Below are 22,441 nucleotides of genomic sequence, written 5' to 3' on the forward strand. Positions count from 1 at the left end.
TTTAGTCCTGGCTTAGAAAGAAAGCAATTTGCCTTCACGAGGCTGCATGTAGTTATGCTTTTATCAAGACCTTCTTGCCAACTCTTGCATGAAAATGTGCCTGCTGCTTAAAACAGGTAAGGTGTCCATACACTTCACTCAGTTTAAGCTCAGCTGGGCCAAATTTTTCCCTTGTAGGTTCTCTTGGTGATTGTAAGTTTGTCTTACATGATATATGGCTTTACCAGAGCTTGGATTTGGAAACTCCTGTAATATTTCAAGAAGCAAAGACTGTATTAACACATAAAATACTTTTTTTCCCTTGCAGATAACAACAATGACAAAGTTAGTATCGACAGCACTGGAACTGAATTATGGTTGTTTTTCCTGTTGGAATAACCAGCATGTATTCTTGTTTTGCAAAATTATAGCTCTTACAGAGTTTTATATTTAAATTTTGCAAAACAGCTTCAGCTTTTCTTAGTAACTTCTTAGTGTAGTAAATGGTTTTGTCTGCCTTGGACATGATGTGATCTTGCTTTTCACTGTGTTAAATTTTGCAGCCTTTTTTTTTTTTTTTATTCCACAAAACATTTGTGTGGTATTTGTGCATATTGATAAATTCTTGGTGCACCTATGGCTAATTGGTGGTGTTAATACAACTAGTGAATAGTGTGAAATACAGCATAAAAGCAAAAAGTGGCTTGAGGACTATCGAATGAAGGGCCAGATACTGAATAAATAAATACATTTTAAAAACCCAACCATATAATGTGATTTCTGCATGTTAGGGATGATAAATACGATTGAGCTTTCCTTGGCTTGTCTTTTCTCCCCTTGCCTCAAGGCTGAGTTAAGGGAGAGCCTGTCTCATTGGATTTTTCCTTTGTCTCTGGCACCACCTTGTTGCCTCAATGAGTCATTACCTCAATGAGTAGACTTGCGTCTTAAAAAAGGGACCAGTAGGATCCACAGAGAGTCAGTGGTATATTTTGTTTATAATACCACTTTCAACAAATGTGAAAGACTACTCGTTTCACTGTGATAGTTGCTAGAATGCGGTCGACTGCATGTAAATAATTACATTTCCATGTAGTTCCACACCTTTAATTACTGCTTTAATATTCAGATTTTATTTTTGCTATTAACTGTTTTGAAGCTTTACTTCATTTTTCTTTGTACTTCTTGTACTCCATCCTGGAAACACCATTGTCTTTGTTTCTATACCTCTCCATCTTTTAGTAAGTTTGATACATGATACACGTACTTCACTAATACTGTGTGTCAATAAATTCAATCTTCTGATATAATTTTGTATAATAACTTTCACATCATTCTTTCAAGTATTAAGTATTCTTTTAACTTAAGTATTTGCTAATGCATTCCATTGAATGGGCCTAATTCTTACTTGTTGGCAATAGTTTGCATCATTCTCATTCATATTTTCCACCTTTCTTCACCAGAAATACTTTGGCCATTAAAAAGTACAGTTTTGGGGTTTGGGGTTTTTTAATTATTGTTAGAATTGCTATGTCTTAGGAGCTAGTTTTGCACAGTTAATCTCCTGTAAATGATGTTAAAAATAAGCGTACATTTAAAGGGTCTTAAAGATTAACGCTTTGGGATAAAGAATGAAGAATTTAGGACTAATATATATATAGTATGAATCTTCTCTTCCCTTTTCCTAAACTGATCAGCGCCATTACATGTTCTTTACATCAGTTACTGAAAGCAAAGCTTTAAAATCCTGTATTCTTGCAAGTCTGCTAGCGCAGGGATTGATAATAGCTAGTATGATTGTTATATTGTAGTATTTTTATACCGTGGGGAAAATTTCCTGATGAAGTCATCACCCCACTTTTTTGACTTTCAGAGAGGATATCGAGCATCAATATCTCCACGTTATGCTCTAGAACATTGCTACCTGTGCTTTCAAATGGCCTGGTTCTGATCCGGGCTTTGCCAGGCGCAAAAGACCTGGCCATGTACTGGGTGGCCCTTGCACACAGCTAGTGCTTTGCCTCTTGTGAACCAAGGGGAGAATTTGTTGAGGGGCATCTGATCCAAACTAAGTAGACTACCCTGCTTTACCAAAACAAATTCCCCTCTCGTCCCGTAAGGAAATCCCTGTGAGTTGAAGTATGGGAGTTCTGTGCTGCAGTTTTGGTAGTAGAATGAGAATATGACTATTGATTGGATTTCAGTGCCCATTCCCACAAATCTAATTCAATAGAATAATTAGCTGCGCTTCTGTTTCAACTTTCTGACTTTATTTTTCATTTTCTTTTTCTCCTTTTCCTGTTTATGCTGGGAAAACTTTCTCTTGCTGTCCTACTCTGTCATCTCCAAGGAAAACCCCACCCAAACGGTAAAGGTTTAAACATGTGAAAGTCCTGATAGTACTGTCTTTTACTGTTTCAAATGTTCCAGCAGTGAAACAAGATAAAATATTTCAGTTGGATTAGAGCAATTAGAAAACTGTGTTTGGTTCAGAGATCTGAATCTGTGTTCAGATCTGTGTGCCTGTAGAGCTCACTGCTGCACATCTGCATCCAACCACAGAAGCTACCTTTAAACACTGAAAAGTCACAGTTCTGCCTGTGTCTTTGTAGCTACCCCAACCCAGGTGGTCTCTGAAGCTTTTAGCTCACTGCTCTCTCCTCTCCTTGACGCAGCCCCCCGCGGAAGCACATTGTGGATACCTACACAGAGTTCTACCACACACCCACCCACAGCGATGCCAGCAAGAAGCGACTGATCGAAGACACTGAAGACTGGCATCCCCGGACAGGCACCACCCAGTCCCGCTCTTTCCGCATCCTTGCCCAAATCACCGGCACTGATCATAGTGAGTATTTTGGTGTAAGCAAAATAAAAGTAATGGCCTTGGATAGATAGGTGTTTTTAAAAGCTGGGGATGGGGTGAAATAGTAAAATGATTCTGTCACAGGTCTTGCATTTTCTCTCTTGGATAATAAATCCAGTAGGCAGAATTTTTGTGAGTTCTCTAACAGAAATAAGTCTGAGAAGACTATAGTAGGAAGATGGGTTTGTAAAGCTCCTGAGATTGCTAAATAGCTCAGGATATACACGCTACTGGATGTTATTCCTGATTGAGTTGAATATCAATACATTCTAGATAAATCTTAAAATTTCCATTTCTACTCCCAAAGACATTGGCAGATACGCATTTGTAGTTTCTTCCCCTTCCTATATCACCGAAGTGGTGACGTTCCTGTTCAAATTTAATGCTCCAGAAGAATTAAAGTTTTTTTAGGCATGTAGAAGATATCTGACAGTGCTATGAAGGTATATGATCTGCAATGATTTAACCAATCAGAAGCATAAATCCATAGTTCCTCAGTTTATTCCCAAGTGATGTTTCCGTCCTCTGCTTATTCTATGGTGTGATTACCTGTACTGTGGGCTGGAATAGATGATGCGGAGTAGTTCATGCCCAGTCATATAATTTTATGGTAAACCTTCAATTTTATATTATGCTGTCAGTAATAATTCAGTGGCTGAAATCTGTAATGTTGTGTAAAAGCCCTCAGAAGTGCCATCAGGAGAACTGAGCTCAGCCACATTCAGACTGAGGCAGTTAATGTGGAGGTGATTATTTCATTCTGCTTTTTCACAGCTAGTGCTACAATAAAGAAGACAGTGAGGAAATTGGACCCCCTCCCTGGGGGCAGATTGGATTAAATCAACTATCAGTTCTCTGGCAGAATTACTCTACAAGCCAATGATAACATGTCCTCAAATAAGGATTATTGTCCGTGTGTGATAAATATTCTGAACTTGGACCGTTGCCCGATTGCTTTGTGGTCCTGCATTGCACTAGTCTATTAATGGATCACTGTCTATCTTTGGATTCTCTTCATTAACCCTTGTAAGGGCAGAATATGAGACCTGAACATCAAATATGTCATCCAGTACTGATTAGTTAATCATATTGACATATACTGTAGGAATATTTAGGATCAGGGAGTCCTAACGAGCCTCGTTGTAATTTCCTGCTGTGGTGAATACGTTGGCATGGGGGAGAATCTCAGTGTATGGTGGCACAGTGCCTTTAGTGCCTTAGAAAATAAAATTTTTCTGGTTTTTTTTCAGTGAAAGAACCAGAACACGAAGGTGCAAAGAAGACTAAGTGAGTTGATGTTTTACATTTTAATTACTTTAATACTTTGCATGTCTTAATTCTTAACTGAGAGTGTTTGGTGCATTTGTGTGACATCTGGGTGATTTTAAAATGTTGCTTCTTTTTTTTGTCTTCTGCTTCAGCATGTAAAAATCAAGATCTTTTTCTGCATAAACCAACCTTTAAAAATCTGTTGGTGCAGTCCAGTATTAATGTTTGTGCAGGAGTTTGAGATTTTCCATAAACTTGGACGGAATTGGTTTTCTGTACGAGGTCAGCTTGTCAACATCTTTTCCGAAATCTAACCAAGCATTTTTGATTTGCAAGTGTGGATCAGATTGCAAGGAATAGCTGGAAAGTATTACCCTTCTGGACTGTGAACGAGGGTCAGCTGTCTCCTTGCTTTGGGATAAGTGTTGTTCAAAATGAGGACCAACCAGTGGCCAAATCTAATGGTTCTTGCAGTCAGGGAGAGTTTTTCTACTGACTTTGCCTAACACTGGATCCAAGTTTTTGACATAGAGGAAGGCAGTGGGTGGATAGAAATATTGCATGGAGATTGCATGCTCACTTGTGAAACTGTTTAAGACAATCTATCTTTCTTTTTTTCCTTCTCTCTTACTTTTCTTCTATCACTTCTTTCCACAGGGAAAAGGTTCCCATCCACGTCTTTAGCCCCAAATATACAAAATTACGTGACTGGCACCATGAAGTCTCAGCACGTGTTCTTAATGTCCAGTGATTTTACCCAAGTTGCAAAAGCGAAATACAAACACTTCCTTCCTTTCTTCTTTTCCGTCTGCTTTGCAAAAAAAAAAAAAAACCAAACTTATTTCACTGGCCTTACTGCAAGAGAAATTCTAGCCTTTTCTATACTTTTCTAACACTTTCCTACTGATGTGTAAAAAATGAGATGAAAATGTTTTTGTGCTAATCACTAGTTGACAAAAAATACATAAACCAGAGCAACTTGGGTGACTGAATCTCCCAACGTGGGGGAGGAGATGGCTGTTGCAGTTCTTTTTTTGCCTTAAAGGATCCATTTGCATTGCTGAGTTTGAGTTACTGTAGGTTGTTAGAAAGCAGAAAATTGTGAACAAATGAATAAGAAATTGTATTACTTTGATTTTGGGGCTGGGGGAAGAAGACAAAGAGGGACTGTATGCACTTACTTCAAACTATTGTACTTACCAGCTAATTATCTCAGATTTCACTAGATCTTCAGCAGGTCAATTTTAGAGTGGTTGTAAATGTTTTACAAAGTAGAGCAAGAAGACAGACTGCTTTTAAGCAAATAAAAAATTAATTAAAAAAAAAATCTGATGTTGGAAATCGAAGTGCAAGCTCAATATAAAGATTCTGCCGCTTAAACTAGTAATATGTTCATATTATGGAAAATGGAAAACTTAGGGAAAAAAAAAAATTGAGCAGAATGTTGCTGTGTACCCGTAAGAGCTTCAACGCATCCTCTAACAAGAACAAGATAAGATGGTAGTTTTTATTTATTTCAGAGTGAAGCTCATAGGCTTTCTTGTGTTTATAAAAGCTTCATGGCCTTATGGTTCCACTGTAAAATAATGTATTATAGTAGCTACACATTAATTAATTTATGCTTTCTGAAGCTTGAAGAGTATTTTAATAAAAGTTGCTTTTATCTTAGCTCTGTCTGTTTTCTTTTGAGTCTCCACGACTCCTTTAACAGGCTTCTCATGCATGGAGCTGTAATTTCCTTGCGCCTTCAGAGATTATAGTAAGAGAAACAATTAAATCCATGCTGCATAGCAGAAACAATCGGAATTGTACAAAATGATCACAGTAGCAGAGTTCCTGATCATTATCAAAATGGGGTATGTGTTTGTGTTGTCAAAATCAACATGAGGTTTGCAGAAATCAAGAACACTATTGACTTTTGGGGGGGGCTATAGGAGTAAGAATTCTACTAAGTAAAACTTGCTCTAGGCTTTTGCACATATAGAAGCCCAATCTTTCATAATTGCTTAATGGAAACCATTGCAATTGGCTTGTAGTTTGTGCCGCTGACCTACATGCTGTTCTGATGGAATTGGTCTTCTGAACAGATCGTCCACTGCAAATGGTTCTGCAGACTTGGGTGGTTTGGTTTTGGGTTTTTTTGGTGTGGTTTTTTTTTTTTATTGCACACCTTGGAAAATTGAAAGGTGCAGAGACCTTTGGAAGCATTTTAAGCTTGTGTTCCGTTTTCAGATGGTTTATACTGCTATACAGGACAGCAGTAGCTTATGCTATTTGTCATTTTATCTTTAGGAAAAGCCAAACAGAAAATGGAGACTTCAGGTAATAGCCAAGTTATCTAACACTAACAGTCACCAACGTGGATGCCTAACAAAGCACAGCATAAAGTACAATTAGATTTGCACTGCTAATGATGGACCAAGGCGTATCACATCTTACACACCTTTTGGGTTAACTCCTTAAGGACAGAAAGGGAAAATATTCACATTAATAATTTCACCACAGACTGTTTTGATGAGAAGTGCCAATCAGTTTGATTCCCCCCCCTTTTTTCCCCCAATCATGTAACTCGGTAGTAAGTACTGTGTTACTAAACCCAAGTGTGTTATTAAGTGCACATACACCACAATATAATAATTTGATAGAATACTGTGTATTAAAGTAGGAATGAGAAGTAGTGCATTAAAATTGTTTTGCTGGGTTTAAAGAACTTTTTTATGAAGGGAAAGGAAGGCAGGAGTTTGAGGACAGTGGTATAATGAAAACTATGAAAGATTATCACTTAAACTCTCTGTAAAGTTTTCTTCATAAAGGCAGAATGCTTTGACCTTCAAGTATTTTCGTGTTTTGGAGGTGTCCCTAGGTAATGCGAATATCTTCAGGTTGGTATTTAACTTACCATCATGTTTATCTATCTTGCCAGCAACTACCCCTTTGAAGGGTGAGTTGCTTTAGTGAGAAATGGAAGAAAAACCCTCTCTAAATAATCCGAAGTATAGAAATCTCTGTTTTGATTAAAATTAAACATAGATAGTCAGAGAGTCTATCTATTGAGGATATGAGAATAGTTTGAGAAGGGCTACAAAAATTATTAGTTTCTTATAAATTCATAGTAACAAATCATTCCCAAAATGTTCTATGAATGTGAAATTAATTTCATTTACTGCTTTAGGGATGTCATCTCTTTGCCCAGTATCCCCATTGCACAGCACTTGTTGACATTAGATTTTGGGGTTTTTACTCTTTCCAGAACAATGGACTGCTTTTCCATTTGCGTGGGGATATGTGGATGACATGCCCTAGCTCGTGTCCAGTTCCCAGCATACATCTGGTCTTTGAAAAAAAACAAATGTTCTGAGTGGTTTTTGATATAAATGGATAAGCTCACACTTAAGAGATCACCTAGAAGAATGAATATGATAGACAATGAAATGGAAACTTCTTTTCCATCAGTAATCTACAGATAAATATTCCAATTTAATAGTATTCAGATTCTCAGGTGGGCATTGTCCAAGACAAATGCCGTGTGGATTTTTTAAATTATTATTTATCCCTAGACTGTAACCCACTAGGGATTTTTTTTTGTGTGTGTGTGGATAATGTAAATTTTTCTGTTCAGCAGTTGGAATGACAGGAAATAGAATTAGAAAGCCCTCACTGAAATGTGTAACTAGCAACTCTTAAACCAGTTTCTTAAAGCTTAGAAAGGCAAAGTCTAGCCTTTATGTAAAGTTTACTTATGTATTTTAGTAACTGCTTAGTTCTAATTCTGCAGCACCCTATTTCCAAGTATGTTTTAGATGTTCGCTTTTGACCATCTCCTTTTGCGCAACCAGATACAGATTTGATTTTGGCCTTAAACTGTAGAGTCAGTTCATCGTGCTGAGTGAAGGTGTGTCTGGATTTTCCAGATTTGTAGTTTAGCTAATCCTTAGCTGCTGGAAAATGTTTGTCCCACTCTTAGTCAGTCCTGAAACAACCTGTCATAAATCATGTATTTATTTTCCCCCCTCCGTGTCATAAATATCTGTAAAGCATACCTGCAGATGTACCTAATGGAGCAGGAGACCAGGATACCTGTGTTAATCTGAAAAAAAACTCCGTAGCTACAGAGACTTTGGAGATGCCAACTCTACCAGAATTTCCATCCACACCCTTACCACCTATGAGGTCTGCTCCCTGGTCATTCCTAAGTCTGTTCAATAACTTTCTGCACTTAAGGCTCCCTACTTTATTAAGATGCTTAATTCTGCATGCTAATATTTAAAAAAAAAAAAAAAAAGGCAGCAGTACCCACTCCTGTGGCTAATTTAGTCTGCTCAAAGCTTGTGGTTGCGATTACTCTCTACCTCATGGTTTACTTCTATTTTTGTGTATTGCAGTGAGATGTCTGACTGGTGCTTTACTTCAAATAGAGGGCTTTAAGACAACATTTTCTGGATATTTTTTTTCCTATCACAACTGAAAAAAAGAGAGGATATAAAAAAATATTGAGAAATATGTAGTCTAACCTTCACAAAACTAACACCCTAAAAAAGTTGCAGCAAAAAGTGCATAAAACTTTGGGTGTAAATCCCACTAGCACTTGTGTCTATTTCTTTTCCAGTATTTCCTAAATGTTTCCCATCACATAATGTAATAATAAATACATGTATTCCATCTTTGTAAATGCACACTACTACTTAGCTTTCTGAGATTATAAGCAGCAGGACACTCTCAACCTTCACTAAAAATATGACACTTCCTAAATGTATTATGCCTATTTTTATCCCCCTGTATGTATTTTGCTGTAAACTCCACCTTTTTCGTTTGGTTGGGTTTGGGGAGGGGGGGCGGGGTGTGTGTGGGGGTTTTTTGTTTGTTTGTTTTTTCAATTTACTAACACTTTCATGCACAGTGTCTCCTGTTCAGCGTGCTATTTCAATGTGGATTAAAAATCTCTTTCTCTGTGTCTCTCCATCTGGTTTTATTACTGTGAATGGAGTGAAAATGGTGCTAGAGCAGAACCTGCAGCCACTCTTTTGCCGATAGCAGGGTCCTCCCCTGGCAGTGTCCCCTCTCCCAGACTTTCTGATCACGTTGCTGTAGCGGCTCCTGGGAGGTAAATAATTTGGAGGGGGTTTCAATTTGGTTAACAATCTACCTATATGTTGTTTTAGCCTAGATTTGTCTGTCCTGGGGAGAGAGGGTTGTCTTGTCATTCACTTAAAATAAACTTTATTAATCTGCCATGACTAGGGATGTTTCTGGAAATGGTAGGAGGGGGAAGGAGAAGAGGAATGAAATAATGCTGAGCAGATTCATGAACAGTCTTGTGGATACCAGTTAAAATAAGACACAATATTTAGTGGGTACATTGTCAGTGGGTGTCTGCCCCATCACCTGGATGGAGTAACTTTTCAGTGTTCTCAACAACTCAAAAGTGAATTCAGATTTCTTCAACACACAGAAAAGTGCCTTTAAAAATATAAAAATAATTTTTTAAAAATTGGATTATTTTGTTCATAACACTGTTATGCAATGATGCCATCAAAGAAAACTAGATGACTAGCTGTCAAATTTCTTGACATTGGCCTTGGATAGCTTCACCAGCAATTGTCTTGACAGATTGGTGATGTTTTGGAGGTCATCTATGGGTACTAGACAGCAATGGTAATTTTGGATATCAGACCGTGACAGTAATTTGGGGGATTCTGATGCTATTATTGAAGCTCAGTAACATTTTCTGATGGTTTATGTTTCATAGTGCAAGAGTGTTTTTTAATTCCAGGTAGCATGGCTCATGGCTTGGATGGGTGTGCTCTTCACTGGGTAAAAAAACTGGTTGGATGGCCAAGCCCAGAGAGTTGTGGTGAATGGAGCTAAATCCAGTTGGCGGCCAGTCACAAGCGGGGTTCCCAGGGCTCAGTGTTGGGGCCAGCTCTGTTTAATATCTTTATCAGTGATTTGGATGAGGGGATTGAGTGCACCCTCAGTAAGTTTGCAGATGACACCAAGTTGGGTGGGAGTGTTGATCTGCTCGAGGATAGGACGGCTCTGCAGAGGGATCTGGACAGGCTGGATCGATGGGCCGAGGTGAACTGTATGGGGTTCAACAAGGCTCAGTGCCGCATTCTGCACTTGAGACACAACAACACCATGCAACGCTCCAGGCTTGGGGAAGGGTGGCTGGAAACCTGCCTGGCAGAGAAGGACCTGGGGGTGCTGGTTGATGTCTGGCTGAACGTGAGCCAGCAGTGTGCCCAGGTGGCCAAGAAGGCCAACAGCATCCTGGCTTGTATCATGAATAGTGTGGCCAGCAGGAGTAGTACTACTCAGCACTGGTGAGGCCACACCTTGAATACTGTGTTCAGTTTTGGGCCCCTCACAACAAGAAGGACATTGAGGTCCTGGAGTGTGTCCAGAGAAGGGTAGCTAAGCTGGTGAAGGGTCTGGAGAGGAGGTGTTATGAGGAGGTTGAGGGTACTGGGGTGATATAGCCTTGAGAAGAGGCAGCTGAGGGGAGACCTTATTGCTCTCTACAACCACCTGAAAGGAGGTTTTAGTGAGGTGGGTGTTGGTCTCATCTCCCAATTTACTAGTGATAGGACGAGAGGAAACGGCTTCAAGCTGCGTCAGGGGAGGTTTAGATTGGATATTAAGAAAAATTTCTTCACTGAAAGAGTGGTCAGGTGTTGGAACAGGCTGCCCAGAGAGGTGGTAGAGTTGCCATCCCTGGAGGTATTTAGAAGACGTGTAGATGTGGTACTTCAGGGCATGGTTTAGGAGACATGGTAGTGTTGGGTTGGTGGTTGGACTTGATGATCCTAGAGGTCTTTTGCAACCTTAACGATTCTATGATTACACATACACAAGCACAAAGTTATAAAGCAAAACAAAGCTGCTGCTTTAAAGGTGAGGATTGAATGAACAATGCCTGGTCCTTCCAGGCTCCTAGACAGAGACCTGTCTTTGTGAAAACCATCCAGTAGTATACTATTGCTCATACCTGTGTGGGATTTCTGCAACTAGAAATCTAATACCAAGATTTGGGATTGACAGTTTCCCCTTTAAAGCAGGAGTTTCAACCAGCTGAGAGAGATGAGGCAAAACCTCACAACAAAATAAGTCAAGTCTGTTTTGTTGCAATGTCTTTTGAAGGCATTTTTGATGTCTGGGTGAAGAGGGTACCTTCATGAGCTAACATGACTTTAGTCAGGAAGGGATGGTGGGTGATGACAGAGGTTTGCATGGACAGCAGGTCAGTACCTTCATGGTAACCTTTGGTTTGAGCCAATACAAAAAAGATTTCATTGTGATGGTTTCCGCAGCATGTTCTCTTAAGTCCCAGGAAGCAAATGGGGTGAGTAGTTATGAGTCACCAAAGATGAGAATACACTTAAACTAAAGGTGGGTAGATTTAGACTGGATATAAGGAAAAAATATTTTACAGTGACCGTGGTGAAACACTGGAGCAGGTTACCCAGAGAGGTGGTAGATGCCCCATCCCTAGAGACATCCAAGGTCAGACTGGACAGGGCTCTGAGCAACCTGATCTGGTTAAAGATGTCCCTGTTCACTCCATGTGGGTTGGACTAGATAACCTCTAAAGGTCCCTTCCAACCCATAGCATTCTATGATAAGGTGTATGGCAATACTCATGGTGGGTTTGCGTGTGGTTTTTTTTGTTCGTGAGTTGGTGTTTTTTTTTTTTTTAAAAAGCAGAAATTCTGGGATGAAAAAGGCAAGGGGAAAAGCACTACTTCAATAATTGATTTTTATGTCTACCAATGAAACTCTAGTATGATTACACCAACTGAGCTGCAGATGCCTTGCAGATACTGCTGCAGCTATTGTATTCTGAGTACCAAGGAGTTATTTATAAATCCTAGCTCTGAATCTGTTTCCAGGGAGAGGAAATACAAATCTACTCTCACACAAGACCTATGGCTCTAAGTTTATTATTTGGCAAAATGAACCTCCCAGGAGAACAGCTTTGAAATTAGCCACATGAAATCAGAAGGGACAGCTACATTCATGGTGGCTCGGGATGAGAGCTGAAGTATTTATACAAATAGTCAAAAAAGTAGATGATGAGGTTTTTCTACTCAAGAAGGGCAGAAAACTGAGCAGCTTCTGTAGAGTTGTAGAAGGAAGGATTAGCACTGAATGTGGGAAGGAGAACATGAATTATTGGACAAAGCTATGTAGTTATGATTCCCTCTGGAAATGAGAGGTCATCAGTGTAGCAACCATATTGAGTGTTTATGCTTCGTTACTGAGCGAATGTCACTGCTTTTGTAACACTCGTTCGGGTGGGAAATAGACCCAAAGCTGATCTCCAAAACCCCTTTTTTATAAAATGGCAGCTATCAGAAATCCATACGGAGCAATTGGTGCATGCCATGTCAAACTTATAGTAAAACAGAATTGGGCCATCCAAAGGTCAGTAGATTTGCTTTTGCCATTGAAGCCCCACATTTGCTGTTGATGACTGGCATAGGTCTTTCTTTTCCTAATGGGCTCCGTATTTTCTTGGCTGAAGCTCTGTGTTTTGTACCACCCACTATTGAACCACCAAGAAGGAGAAAGAGCTTGCTGGGAAATGTATGAAGGATCTGGATTTGATTACTGGATTAAAGTTAGGTTTGCTGCTTATAAGGCAGACTTCATTATAATAAAGTATAATGCTTTTTTTTATTGTAGTCTTAGTTCTTTATTGAAAACCTAGTCATATGGCAATATAGCTGACTACTGTAATTTATAAATCTTTATATTACTATTATTTATTATGTATGTTACTATTATTACTCAATTTCATATATGCAATATCCTTCTATGAGTTTAACAGTAAAACATTTAAAAGCAATTACAGCCTTCTCAGAAAGTTGCAGAAAGTCATCCTAAATAGTCATCCTGGCAACTTTAGGCAGTGTAAACCACAGAATCTGGTACTTCCTGAGAAATATACAAGTAATATAAAGCAGATCCAGTGCCAGCAAGTCTTTAGGTTGCTCTTTTATCTACTTGCTTTTTACAGTCAGACAGACCTACTTTTATCTTTTCTTTTAATGGAATTATTCCTGATAGTCATAAAAACAAAGAGTTAGTGTTAAATATTAGGTATGAATCCTGATTTTTGTTGTGTACTTCCTGATTAGTGGACAGCCAAGAATATTCTCTGCAGAAATTGTAATCTCTGAGAGTAATTTATTACTCCTTTTCTAGCTGCTGCCAAAGAAGTGAAAAATGGAAATAAAATATGTATGTATGTATGAAGAAAATTTGGAGTCAACTTGCTCTTTGCTTGCTCTCCCTTTGGAGCATATACTCAGTGTGATTTATTCCCCTTCTCCTCGCCTTCTTCAAGGCCCTTTTAATGACTTGTAAAGTTTCACAAAGATGCTGTATGAGTTTTGGAGAACTTGAGGGCAGCTCCAGGAAAGAGTATAATCTCTGCATACCCCTGTTTTGTTGTGAATTGTTGTAATTGCTGCTGTACTCTCCTCAGCTGAGCCAGATCTTCTTTTTGGCAGGTCTGACATTTCTACATTAGTTTTCCTAAACAACTAATTTCCCAGTTATAGTCATCGTGTGAAGGGGAATTTGCAAAGACAGAAGTTGCTCATTTAATTGGCAAATGAACATCAGGTTGGGGAGAAGAGGAGGTTTCAGACTGACCAAACTAAAACTGTCAGAACTTCTATGGTTGTCTTGGCTTGGTGACAAGCAAGAGGAATTAAAATATGGGAGAAAAAAATTGCTTTCTGTGCTGAATGCTACTTGTCCTCTGCTTTCTTTTACTTCAGAGTACTTCAGTTTGAGAACCCTTTGGAGGCCTTACCCAACTGCACACCTCATCCCCCTGTAATTGTTCGGGTTTTAAATACCAGCAGCCAAGTAGCCACAGTGTCTAAAGTGTCATCTACTTACACTAGGTAGAGTTTCCAATATACTGGTTGTACTCTCGTTCAAGTTTGTTGTCCATTTTTTGAGTAACTACTTTAAACTACCCAAGTAGTTTGGTTTTGTGGTTAAGCAAGCCGGGTTCTAAGCTCTGAAGCTTCAGCTGTAAAAACACCCTAAAGAACAAGTTTCAGTATGGTCTGATTCCTGGGGGATGAGTATTTGGTTCCTAGGGAAGGAAAAAAGCCCTCATGGTGTTACTTGCTTGTTCTTGTTACGAGACGTGCAAGAACACCAGCTAGAAAGAGTTGTCTGTTGCTGTTTGGTGTTTTTAATCAGAGATTTCTTCTCCATGTGCTGTCTCATTGTAATTACTTGTGAAATTAACATCAACTAGGAAAATAACTGCGGAGTTGCCCGCTCCAGATGCAGCAAGCTTTTTGACATCTGATAAAGCACCTCCTCTCCCCACGAAGTGCACTGTGGCCACGCAGACCTCTGAGCTCCCCCTGCCCACCACCATGGCCGTGCAGCCTCCTCCTGCAGCCCTGCCTGTGGAAGCAGCCCTTGTGCTGCCTCCCGCCCCTGCCAGGTACATCCGAGCCAGCTGCATTAAAAAAGCACGATCGGAAACTATAATTTTACATATGGCTTCTCCTAATATATATATTTTTTATAATGATGATGCTATCAAGACAGAGCAGCTTACAGGTGTCTCCCAACTCTCGTGCTGCTCTGGAAATTTGCATAGCCATTAGGAATTCAAGTAGCTTTTAGACAAAAGTTAGAAAAATAATTCAAAAATTAAAGTGGCCCTTAGATTGAGGCGGAGAAACCAGTCATGGGTAGGAGATGCAGTTGGAAGGTGGCTTTGTTGTCAAAAGTTGGTGACATGGGGATAGTATATGGTGTCAAAGTGTGGAAGAAGGTTTTTTGGGGAAAACACAGCACAGTGTGCATAATGTATGATTCTCTGATATTATGATATTACACATTTTATTCACCTGGCTTTCAAAGCTAGTCACCTTTGCTACAAAATGTGTATTTTTGAAATGTTGAGTAACCTGGCATTTTTGGAGGGGAATGCAAGCATTAACTTCTGTAGTGATGGGACATCCAGAGTATAGTGTTTACCAATAGGGAAAGAATGTGCTTCCCTTGGTAATTAACAGTCAGGGATATTAAACCATACCTGTTCAGGTTTTTTTGCGGTTTTTTTTTTCTGGTTTGGTTTGGTTTGGGGGTTTTTTGGTTGGGTTTTTTTTTGTGTCTGGTATTTTTTTTTTTAAATGGGTAAGGAAGGCTTTTAAAAATCTGTAAATGAACTCCCCCTGAGCTTTGGTTAGCATTGCCAGAAATGTAATAGGTGTTTGATTAATGGCTTTTCTTCTCTTGCTGCTTTTGGGCAGGCATGATGCATCTCTGCCTACTTGCGAAACGAATTATTTCAGTAAAATCTCAAGCAGTCAGTCTAAATCATCCGTAAGTCATACAAGGTAAATCTTTTAAGGTATATCTATAGCAGACTGCTAGGTGTAAGCAAGGTTTTTAGGCAGCATTTTTGTATTTGAATCTGAAAAGTGGGGTAAAGCATAGTTGTATAAGTGTTTGGAGTGTTTTCTTCACTTCTGAAATGATTTTAAAAAATGCACAGCAATTCTTTGGGTAATCTTGGAATTTTAAAACAGAGCCTGGGTTATGGAATTCACCCTCATAGAAACAATTTTGGTGCCAGTATGTTTTGTGTTTTTTTTCACTTCTTTTTTTTTTTTTTTTTTGTCTGTTCGTATTCCTCTCAGTCCAGTTAATAAGTGGGGAAAATAAAAAGGGGGTCAGGAGCACACTAATTCTGGTAAAGGTGGATAAAAATAGACCTACTGAAGTTATATCACCAAATATTCGAAAGCTTTCAATGTTTATTATTTATTATGAAAAAGAGGAGAAGCTAAAATGATCTTCAGGTCTCTCTGTCAGCACCATGGAGATGTAGATGGAGCCACATGGAGTGTCCTGGAGTTCAGTGGGAATGTCCCGGGGGTGTGAGACAGAGCCTGGGATGAGGAATTTGAAAGCTGATATACACTGAATCCTGACTTGATGAGGGGAAAGTTTTATTTGTGGGTGAAGTCAGAACTGCTGTTTTCTACACTAGTATTGAAGTGGCTAATACATTGCCTGACATCTTTGTGAACTGGAACATACAATCGCATAACTTCCAGTGGTTAATGCGGTCCGGTATTGTGCTGTGTCTCTGTCAATCTTTCCTGCTTTCTCTGTTTTCTCCTCTGTTGGCTCAAAGCTTCTGTACTAGAAAAGTACTGCTGGAAAATCCTTTGGGAAGTCTGCCCAAGTTTGGACCTACTCCTCTTCCTGTTCTTTCTCCTTTCAAGCAGAGATCAAAAATTAAGAGCATGGCTGCTGCTGCTGTGTCTGCTGCCATTTCAGTCCGGGCCAGGTAGACATCAGCTTTGAAAGAAACATTGTATAGCTCGGTTTAAGAAAGTTCAAGCTCACACAAGAATAATCGATTCCTGGCAGGGTTGCAAAATCAGCCCTTTCACAATCGCATGGTGAGCAAGTCATTAGAATATGTCCAAGGTTCCCATGCCCTATTTTTAGCTTAGCTCCAATCTGCTGCACTGAACCTTGGTGAGTAGATCTACCTTTCTGATCCACATGATATCTGTTTTGCAGTTCGGTCAGTAAACTAACTGTAAAAAATAATTATGTTACAGGGTGACAGAATAATCTGCCTCTTTGAGTAACTTTTGGATGCTTGAAGGCGACAACTCTAAGTCTTTATTGTGTTGCTTTTTATAAAGGCTTACTTAAACCAGTGATGTCAAGTTTTTCAATAATACACCCATAGCAGTAAAGAATTTTTGAGCATGCATCTCCAATATATGTCTATTTATGTATTTCTAAATTATATAATTGTCATAATGTAGTAATATGTTATGTACATTATAAAACATACACAAAACCAGAAATTAAAAAAGGATGAGAAAAAGATGAAATAAGCACTATTTTAAAATATTTTCTATTTTACTTTATGGATGGTAAATAAATTTCTTCTCGCACCCCAGTGCGTTGCCTTACATGCAGTGTGCAAGCTCTAGTTTGGGGACCACTTATTTAGACATAATTCTTAAATCAATTATTCTAGGTTCAGTTTCTCCATACTGCTACAGAACTTACAGGCTTTTCATGAGGGTTTTTGGGTTTTCAGTGGGCCCAGCCAACTTGAACTTTGTTTGGTCAGCTAGTTTGTTTACATTAATTTTTTAAACGCTTGCTAGACTCTCCAAACCTAGTGTCTACTGCTCGCTCTTGGATGCCCTGCTCATCACGCCTGTCACTAAGCCTCCGCTGCAGGCCATCGGGCCCTCCAGGAAGTCCACAGGTGCTCTGGAGTTGCAAAAGAGCAAGAGGTATTGTCCCAGTGTGGCGTGTGGTGGCACTGAGCACTCACAAGAAACTGGCTTCCTCTTCAAAGCCTGTTTCTGTTGTCTTCCTGCTGGCAGCAGTCTGCCTGTTGTGGGCTTTGGCACGAGGTCACCAACCCCAAATCCTACTGGTTTTCACCTCTTTGCAGAACTAATCTGCACCCTGGCCCTGCCGATGGTGTTTGTGCAAATTCACTGTACTAAGCAAAGGTTTCCTCACTTGCATCAGGTGCCCTTCTGAGACGCGTGGTGCTGTTTGTGTTGCGTCGCTAACCTCCAAGGGAGGCACCATCACTCTAAATAGCCAGCTGGAGAAGAAACGAGGTTTTCTGGCTTGAAACCTCTATCCGGGTGAATTATTTGCAACAGTCCCCTGAGCAAGTAAGCAGCATGTTAGGCTGCGAGGGTGCTCCGGGAACAAAGAGCTGGTATTTTTCAAAGCTCGCTTTTAATGTATTATATCAAATAAGCAGCATGTGGTGCAGCAAATAACTATTTTAAAACTTATTTGCTGTCTACACCTATTGTTCCAGCGCTGATTCTGTTCAGTGCACAGGACTTTTTGTTCTCATTTCCTGACCGCAGCTATGTTAACACTGTAGAAAGCCACTTCTATGTAATGGACTTTGGCCTCAAAGGTAGAAATCTATTTGGTTATTTTACAGGACAGTATGTATTAAGTTGTGCTAGGGAAGAAATAATTTGTGGGTTTTTGTGTACTTATTTGCATTTTCAGAAGAGTAAAACCCTTCTAGAGATAAGGTCCAATTATAAGTAGAGCTGAGGTCCACTTGATGTAAGCAATTTCTGTTAAGTAAGAAGTATTAGATCTTTCTGCCCTGTTTCATGTCTTCCAAGGTGACCTCAGTCACTAGAGAAGGCTAAAGTAGCCCTAACTTTGGGAAGGGCAAATGGTAGTTATTAGACACCAACAGACAATCTTAGGTTTTATCAAATTTTCCAACATTGTGGCATATCCACTTTAAAAGGGGAAAAATAACAAACAGAATTATAGTGCTATATCATAACCGCAGAATGATTCTTATTAGGAAATCTTTTTATGTACACATCCAAAGGGAAAACCTCCAGGAGTTCCGATACCTGCGCACCATGGGTGAAGTCCAGGACATGCTGTCAGCAAGACTTTATTCTTCAGCTGTGGTGTTTGTTTGCTGATACTTTAGTAGACCCAATAATGGCAGTGAAGGTGAATTCCCTGATTTCGGTTTTCTTTTTTCCTTCACTCACTAAAATTCATTGCTTATGCCATAAGCTGCAAATGAAGGTAGATTGTAACAAGAACGGAAACAATCCCCTTCCCGACTCTGAAACTGGCTGTATGTTTATCCAATAGTTTGCTCACCATACGGGGAGAAGCTCTCCTCGTTTTGAAGATTTATTTTTGGAAATGCAGATGCTTGTTTCTGCTAGAAAGTTGAGATTCCCAAACTGGCTCTGTGCAGTTGCTATCCCTTATGACTGCATGGGACTGCCCGTCGGGAAAGGCAGCAAGCAATGGAGAACTTCTTTCGTCCTGCCATAGTCGCAGTGCAGTTTTGGAGCTTTTTCTCTGTTTTGCTCCTCCAGCTGGCAGAGCTGGAAAGAGATGTGCTGGGGAGCCAGGACGTATACTGAGAATACAGAGGCCCTGTAAGCCTGCCCAGAAGGCCTTATTGCTATTAGATATATCAAGATACAGGTTGAATGGCTTGAAATAAACATCCACAGATTATTAGGGTTTTAAAAATGTTATTTCTGAACTTGTGAAAAATGAACTTTCTCTTAAAACCATTGCAATAGCCAGGTTATCCTGGTTCAGGTTGCTGTGTACAGGCAGTGGCATAAGGCTGTACGGGAAGCAGATGACTTTCAGGCTGTTAGAGACATCCCAAATAGGGTATGACCTCAAATTTGGGAAATGTGATGTAGCAGAACCATTAGTCTGAGAATGTTATGCATAAATTGCATTTTTGAAGGATTTTTCCCAAAATAATTGGTGTTGATCTGAAGTTATCGTACAACATAGCAGGGTAATGATTTCTGTTTTCCTTATCATCCTGAGCTGCCAGCACCAGTAAGGAGGAAAGGGTTGTCAGTAGGTGGAGCCATAGAAATGAAGCTTTGTGCTGCCTCATCCTAGTGAAAAAAGGAGCACAGCCCTATGGATTGAGAAACAAGTAGGAAAAAGAGACAGCGGACAACAAATTATGCTTACAATTTGCTATCAGTAAGTATGTATTCTCATTGAAGCTCAACAAAGATCAAGCAAAACCAATCGATTATGTCAGAAAAAAAGAAAAACATAATAGATTTGAGAGAAAAGTGCCCAATGCGTGTGAGAAACTAGGTATTAAAATGTCTTTGCATTACTGTCCATCTAATGACGTATTGTAATATGTGCACAAATGTAATGCTGAAGAATTATTTCAAGTGGCAGCTCACTTCGTCCCCCAACACAATAGTTGATAAGGAAGGAGAGCTGAAATCCTATGTCCCGTAACTAAAGAGGTGAGTAATATGACATTGTATAGCAGAGCAACATGTTCAAAAAGCAACAGGCTCAACCAAGAAAGCAAGTAAGAAAGCTTAAACAACTGAGGTTTGTGTTTTCCGGCTCCATCTTACATAACTCTCATGAAAAGACAATGAATCTATTTTACTGAGGTAGTTTAGGCTTGTTTGCATTATCTCTGGGGAAAAACTCAACGTTGTAGCTATAGAAAAGCAGGGTTTTGATTTTGTTCTGCAGTAGGGTTGCTCCAGAAATATTTCCCTTTTCTCTTTCTCGCTTCACCATCCCCATTCTAAAAAGCTGGCTGTCTTAAACTGCTCTGTACTGGGTAGCTGCCAGAGAACTTGACCCTTTGCTGACTTAATATCTGTTATTAACTGGCCTGAAGTGGTGCTGAACATTCACATGCTTTCTTCCCCTACTAGACTCCTCAGAAATGGACTTCTTTTTGGTATAACAACCATGCAATCTTTCACTAAGCTAAGCATTCATCCTGCTGGCAACAGAGATAGCCTTAAGTTTATGGGGGGTTGTGTTTTTTAACAAACTACATATATGCAGCAAAGGAAATTATGTATTTAATATCTTGCATTTCCAAGAATTGGAGCTCTGCCCTAAAACTAAATTGCATGGCAAAAACTCTGTGAAGTTTTGGGAGACGCTGGCAAGAATGGGCATTGATGTGGCTTTTGCTTTTGCTACCTGACACTATGCCATGTACAATTTCTTGAAAAGAGGGTAGTCTGGCCTTGTGAGATAAACACTGGTGTTGAATCTGAGAGAATATTTAACCTGAAAGATGCTTTGAATCGTTTCTGTGTAGACCACTGCCTATGGAAGGGTTACATACACCCTCACTGTAACTTGATATGGAAATACCTCCGCCCATGCGACTTTCTCTGCTCTTTCTTTTTATTATTTTATTTCACATTTTCTTTTTTTGCAAATTATTGGAACACTGCTAGGTTACCATGAAAATGTGAACATCATTTTAAAGAGCTGACTGAAACCATGGGTTTGCAGTAGGGATGGGAATAAGGTCAGTACTCAGTATTTCTTGTCTTCTGTTTCTCTATTGCTGCACCAAAAGCCCTTGCAAAAAGGCTTATGTATTTCCCCCATTCATGAGGTTTTGCCATCATTCTCATACACGGCTTTTTCTGGTCTCCTGTATATATCTTCAGCTAATGTGTATTTTGATACTGGACAAAATAAATCACGTGACATGTACGTCTTAAAGAACATAGCTTAAAAAAAGAAATTGAGACCTGAGATTTAAGTTTTGTCTCAGCTGTGCTAACACCTCGCTGTAAAGCTTTGGAGAAGCATCTGTGTAACAGTTTACTTGGTCTTGGGGCAGACAAATTGTTCTTTCCTTACTTCAAAGTTGCAAAGTTCCTTTAATATGAAATTTTTGAAACATTTATATTAAAAATTTCTTTCACCCCCTTCAGTGCTATATCAAGCACTGTGTGTATATTTTAGAAGCCATTTATTCAGGTTTCTGCAGTGTACTCAAGGCCTTCTTGGGGTTAACAGGCAACCAACAGGCAGCAATGTGTAATGCAAGGGAAGTCTTGCTTTTTTATTTTGGTTTTAGAAGCCATAAAACAGAATCAAGGCTATCATATTCCCCTTGGTTGTGCCAGAAATCAGGAAGAATGATTTGCTTACTTTTTTTTTTTTTTGTCTTGTTTTTGTCTTTAAATATTTAGTGTTCTTAAGGGAAAATAACCTCACAGAATTCCTGGCCATCTGAAGAAAGCATCTACAGTCTGTCTCTTAGATACTATATGACGTTTTCCGTCAGCAAGCTTCCTCAGACCACAGGGGACTTGTTCCTGACTCACACAGTTGTTCGGGACAACAAGAGGGAGTTAAAATATCACTTATAATCCAGAACTATTAGGAAAATACTGATGTACCAGACTGAGCTCAAGGCTCAAGTGATGATGTTTACAGATGGATAACCTGGCATCTTGGGCTTGCATGATGAAAAAGTCCACCCAGACCTCCTGAACCTGCTTGGGAAAGTCTGAGAGTCTTGGCCCTTGTTACTGTTTTAGTGGTGTTAGAAGTTACACGACAGCAAGCTGTATTTCATTTTCAGTTAGAACTATAGCTTCTCCTTTGGCTAATAACAACATGACACACAGTTATCTTCTCTAAAGTGTGTGTGGAGAAATTCTAGGCAGCATTATATAGGAGTTTCCATGGAAGGATGGAGGGAGATTTTGGCGTCTGTATAGCCCAAGACCATGTGTTTTTCTTCTTTTGGATTTGGGGAGAGTCAAAACCTCTAAATACGTTCAGAAGGATTTTTCCAGTGCAAATTTCTTAAAATGCCTCTGAAATGTGTTCAGCCTTGTCTTGATACACCTGATTTTGGGAAGGAAGGGAGTGTAGTATGGATGTGAATATCCTAGAGTGGTCTCTGAAAAATTGGTGCTCGTTTCACCTGTGACCGGGACCCACTTCCTCCCC

At 39.5% G+C, this 22,441-nt stretch overlaps 1 protein-coding gene across 9 annotated transcripts in view; it reads left to right on the top strand.

The window, feature by feature from the left end:
• Positions 1-22,441, top strand: part of PDLIM5 (PDZ and LIM domain 5) — a 132,025-nt gene that overhangs the window by 78,463 nt on the left and 31,121 nt on the right. For 4 of the 9 annotated variants that reach the window (XM_064449966.1, XM_064449970.1, XM_064449967.1 and 1 more), the window contains exons 6-8: positions 2,330-2,347; positions 2,655-2,827; positions 4,096-4,132. In XM_064449966.1, coding sequence (XP_064306036.1) covers positions 2,330-2,347; positions 2,655-2,827; positions 4,096-4,132 — 228 coding nt within the window. Of the gene's footprint in view, positions 1-2,329; positions 2,348-2,654; positions 2,828-4,095; positions 4,133-4,771; positions 5,783-22,441 lie in introns of those variants that run through there. The other 5 variants (XM_064449972.1, XM_064449973.1, XM_064449969.1 and 2 more) reach the window with 3 other exon arrangements.

This window comes from Phalacrocorax carbo, chromosome 4, assembly GCF_963921805.1.
Source record: "Phalacrocorax carbo chromosome 4, bPhaCar2.1, whole genome shotgun sequence".
Classification (NCBI taxonomy): domain Eukaryota; kingdom Metazoa; phylum Chordata; class Aves; order Suliformes; family Phalacrocoracidae; genus Phalacrocorax; species Phalacrocorax carbo.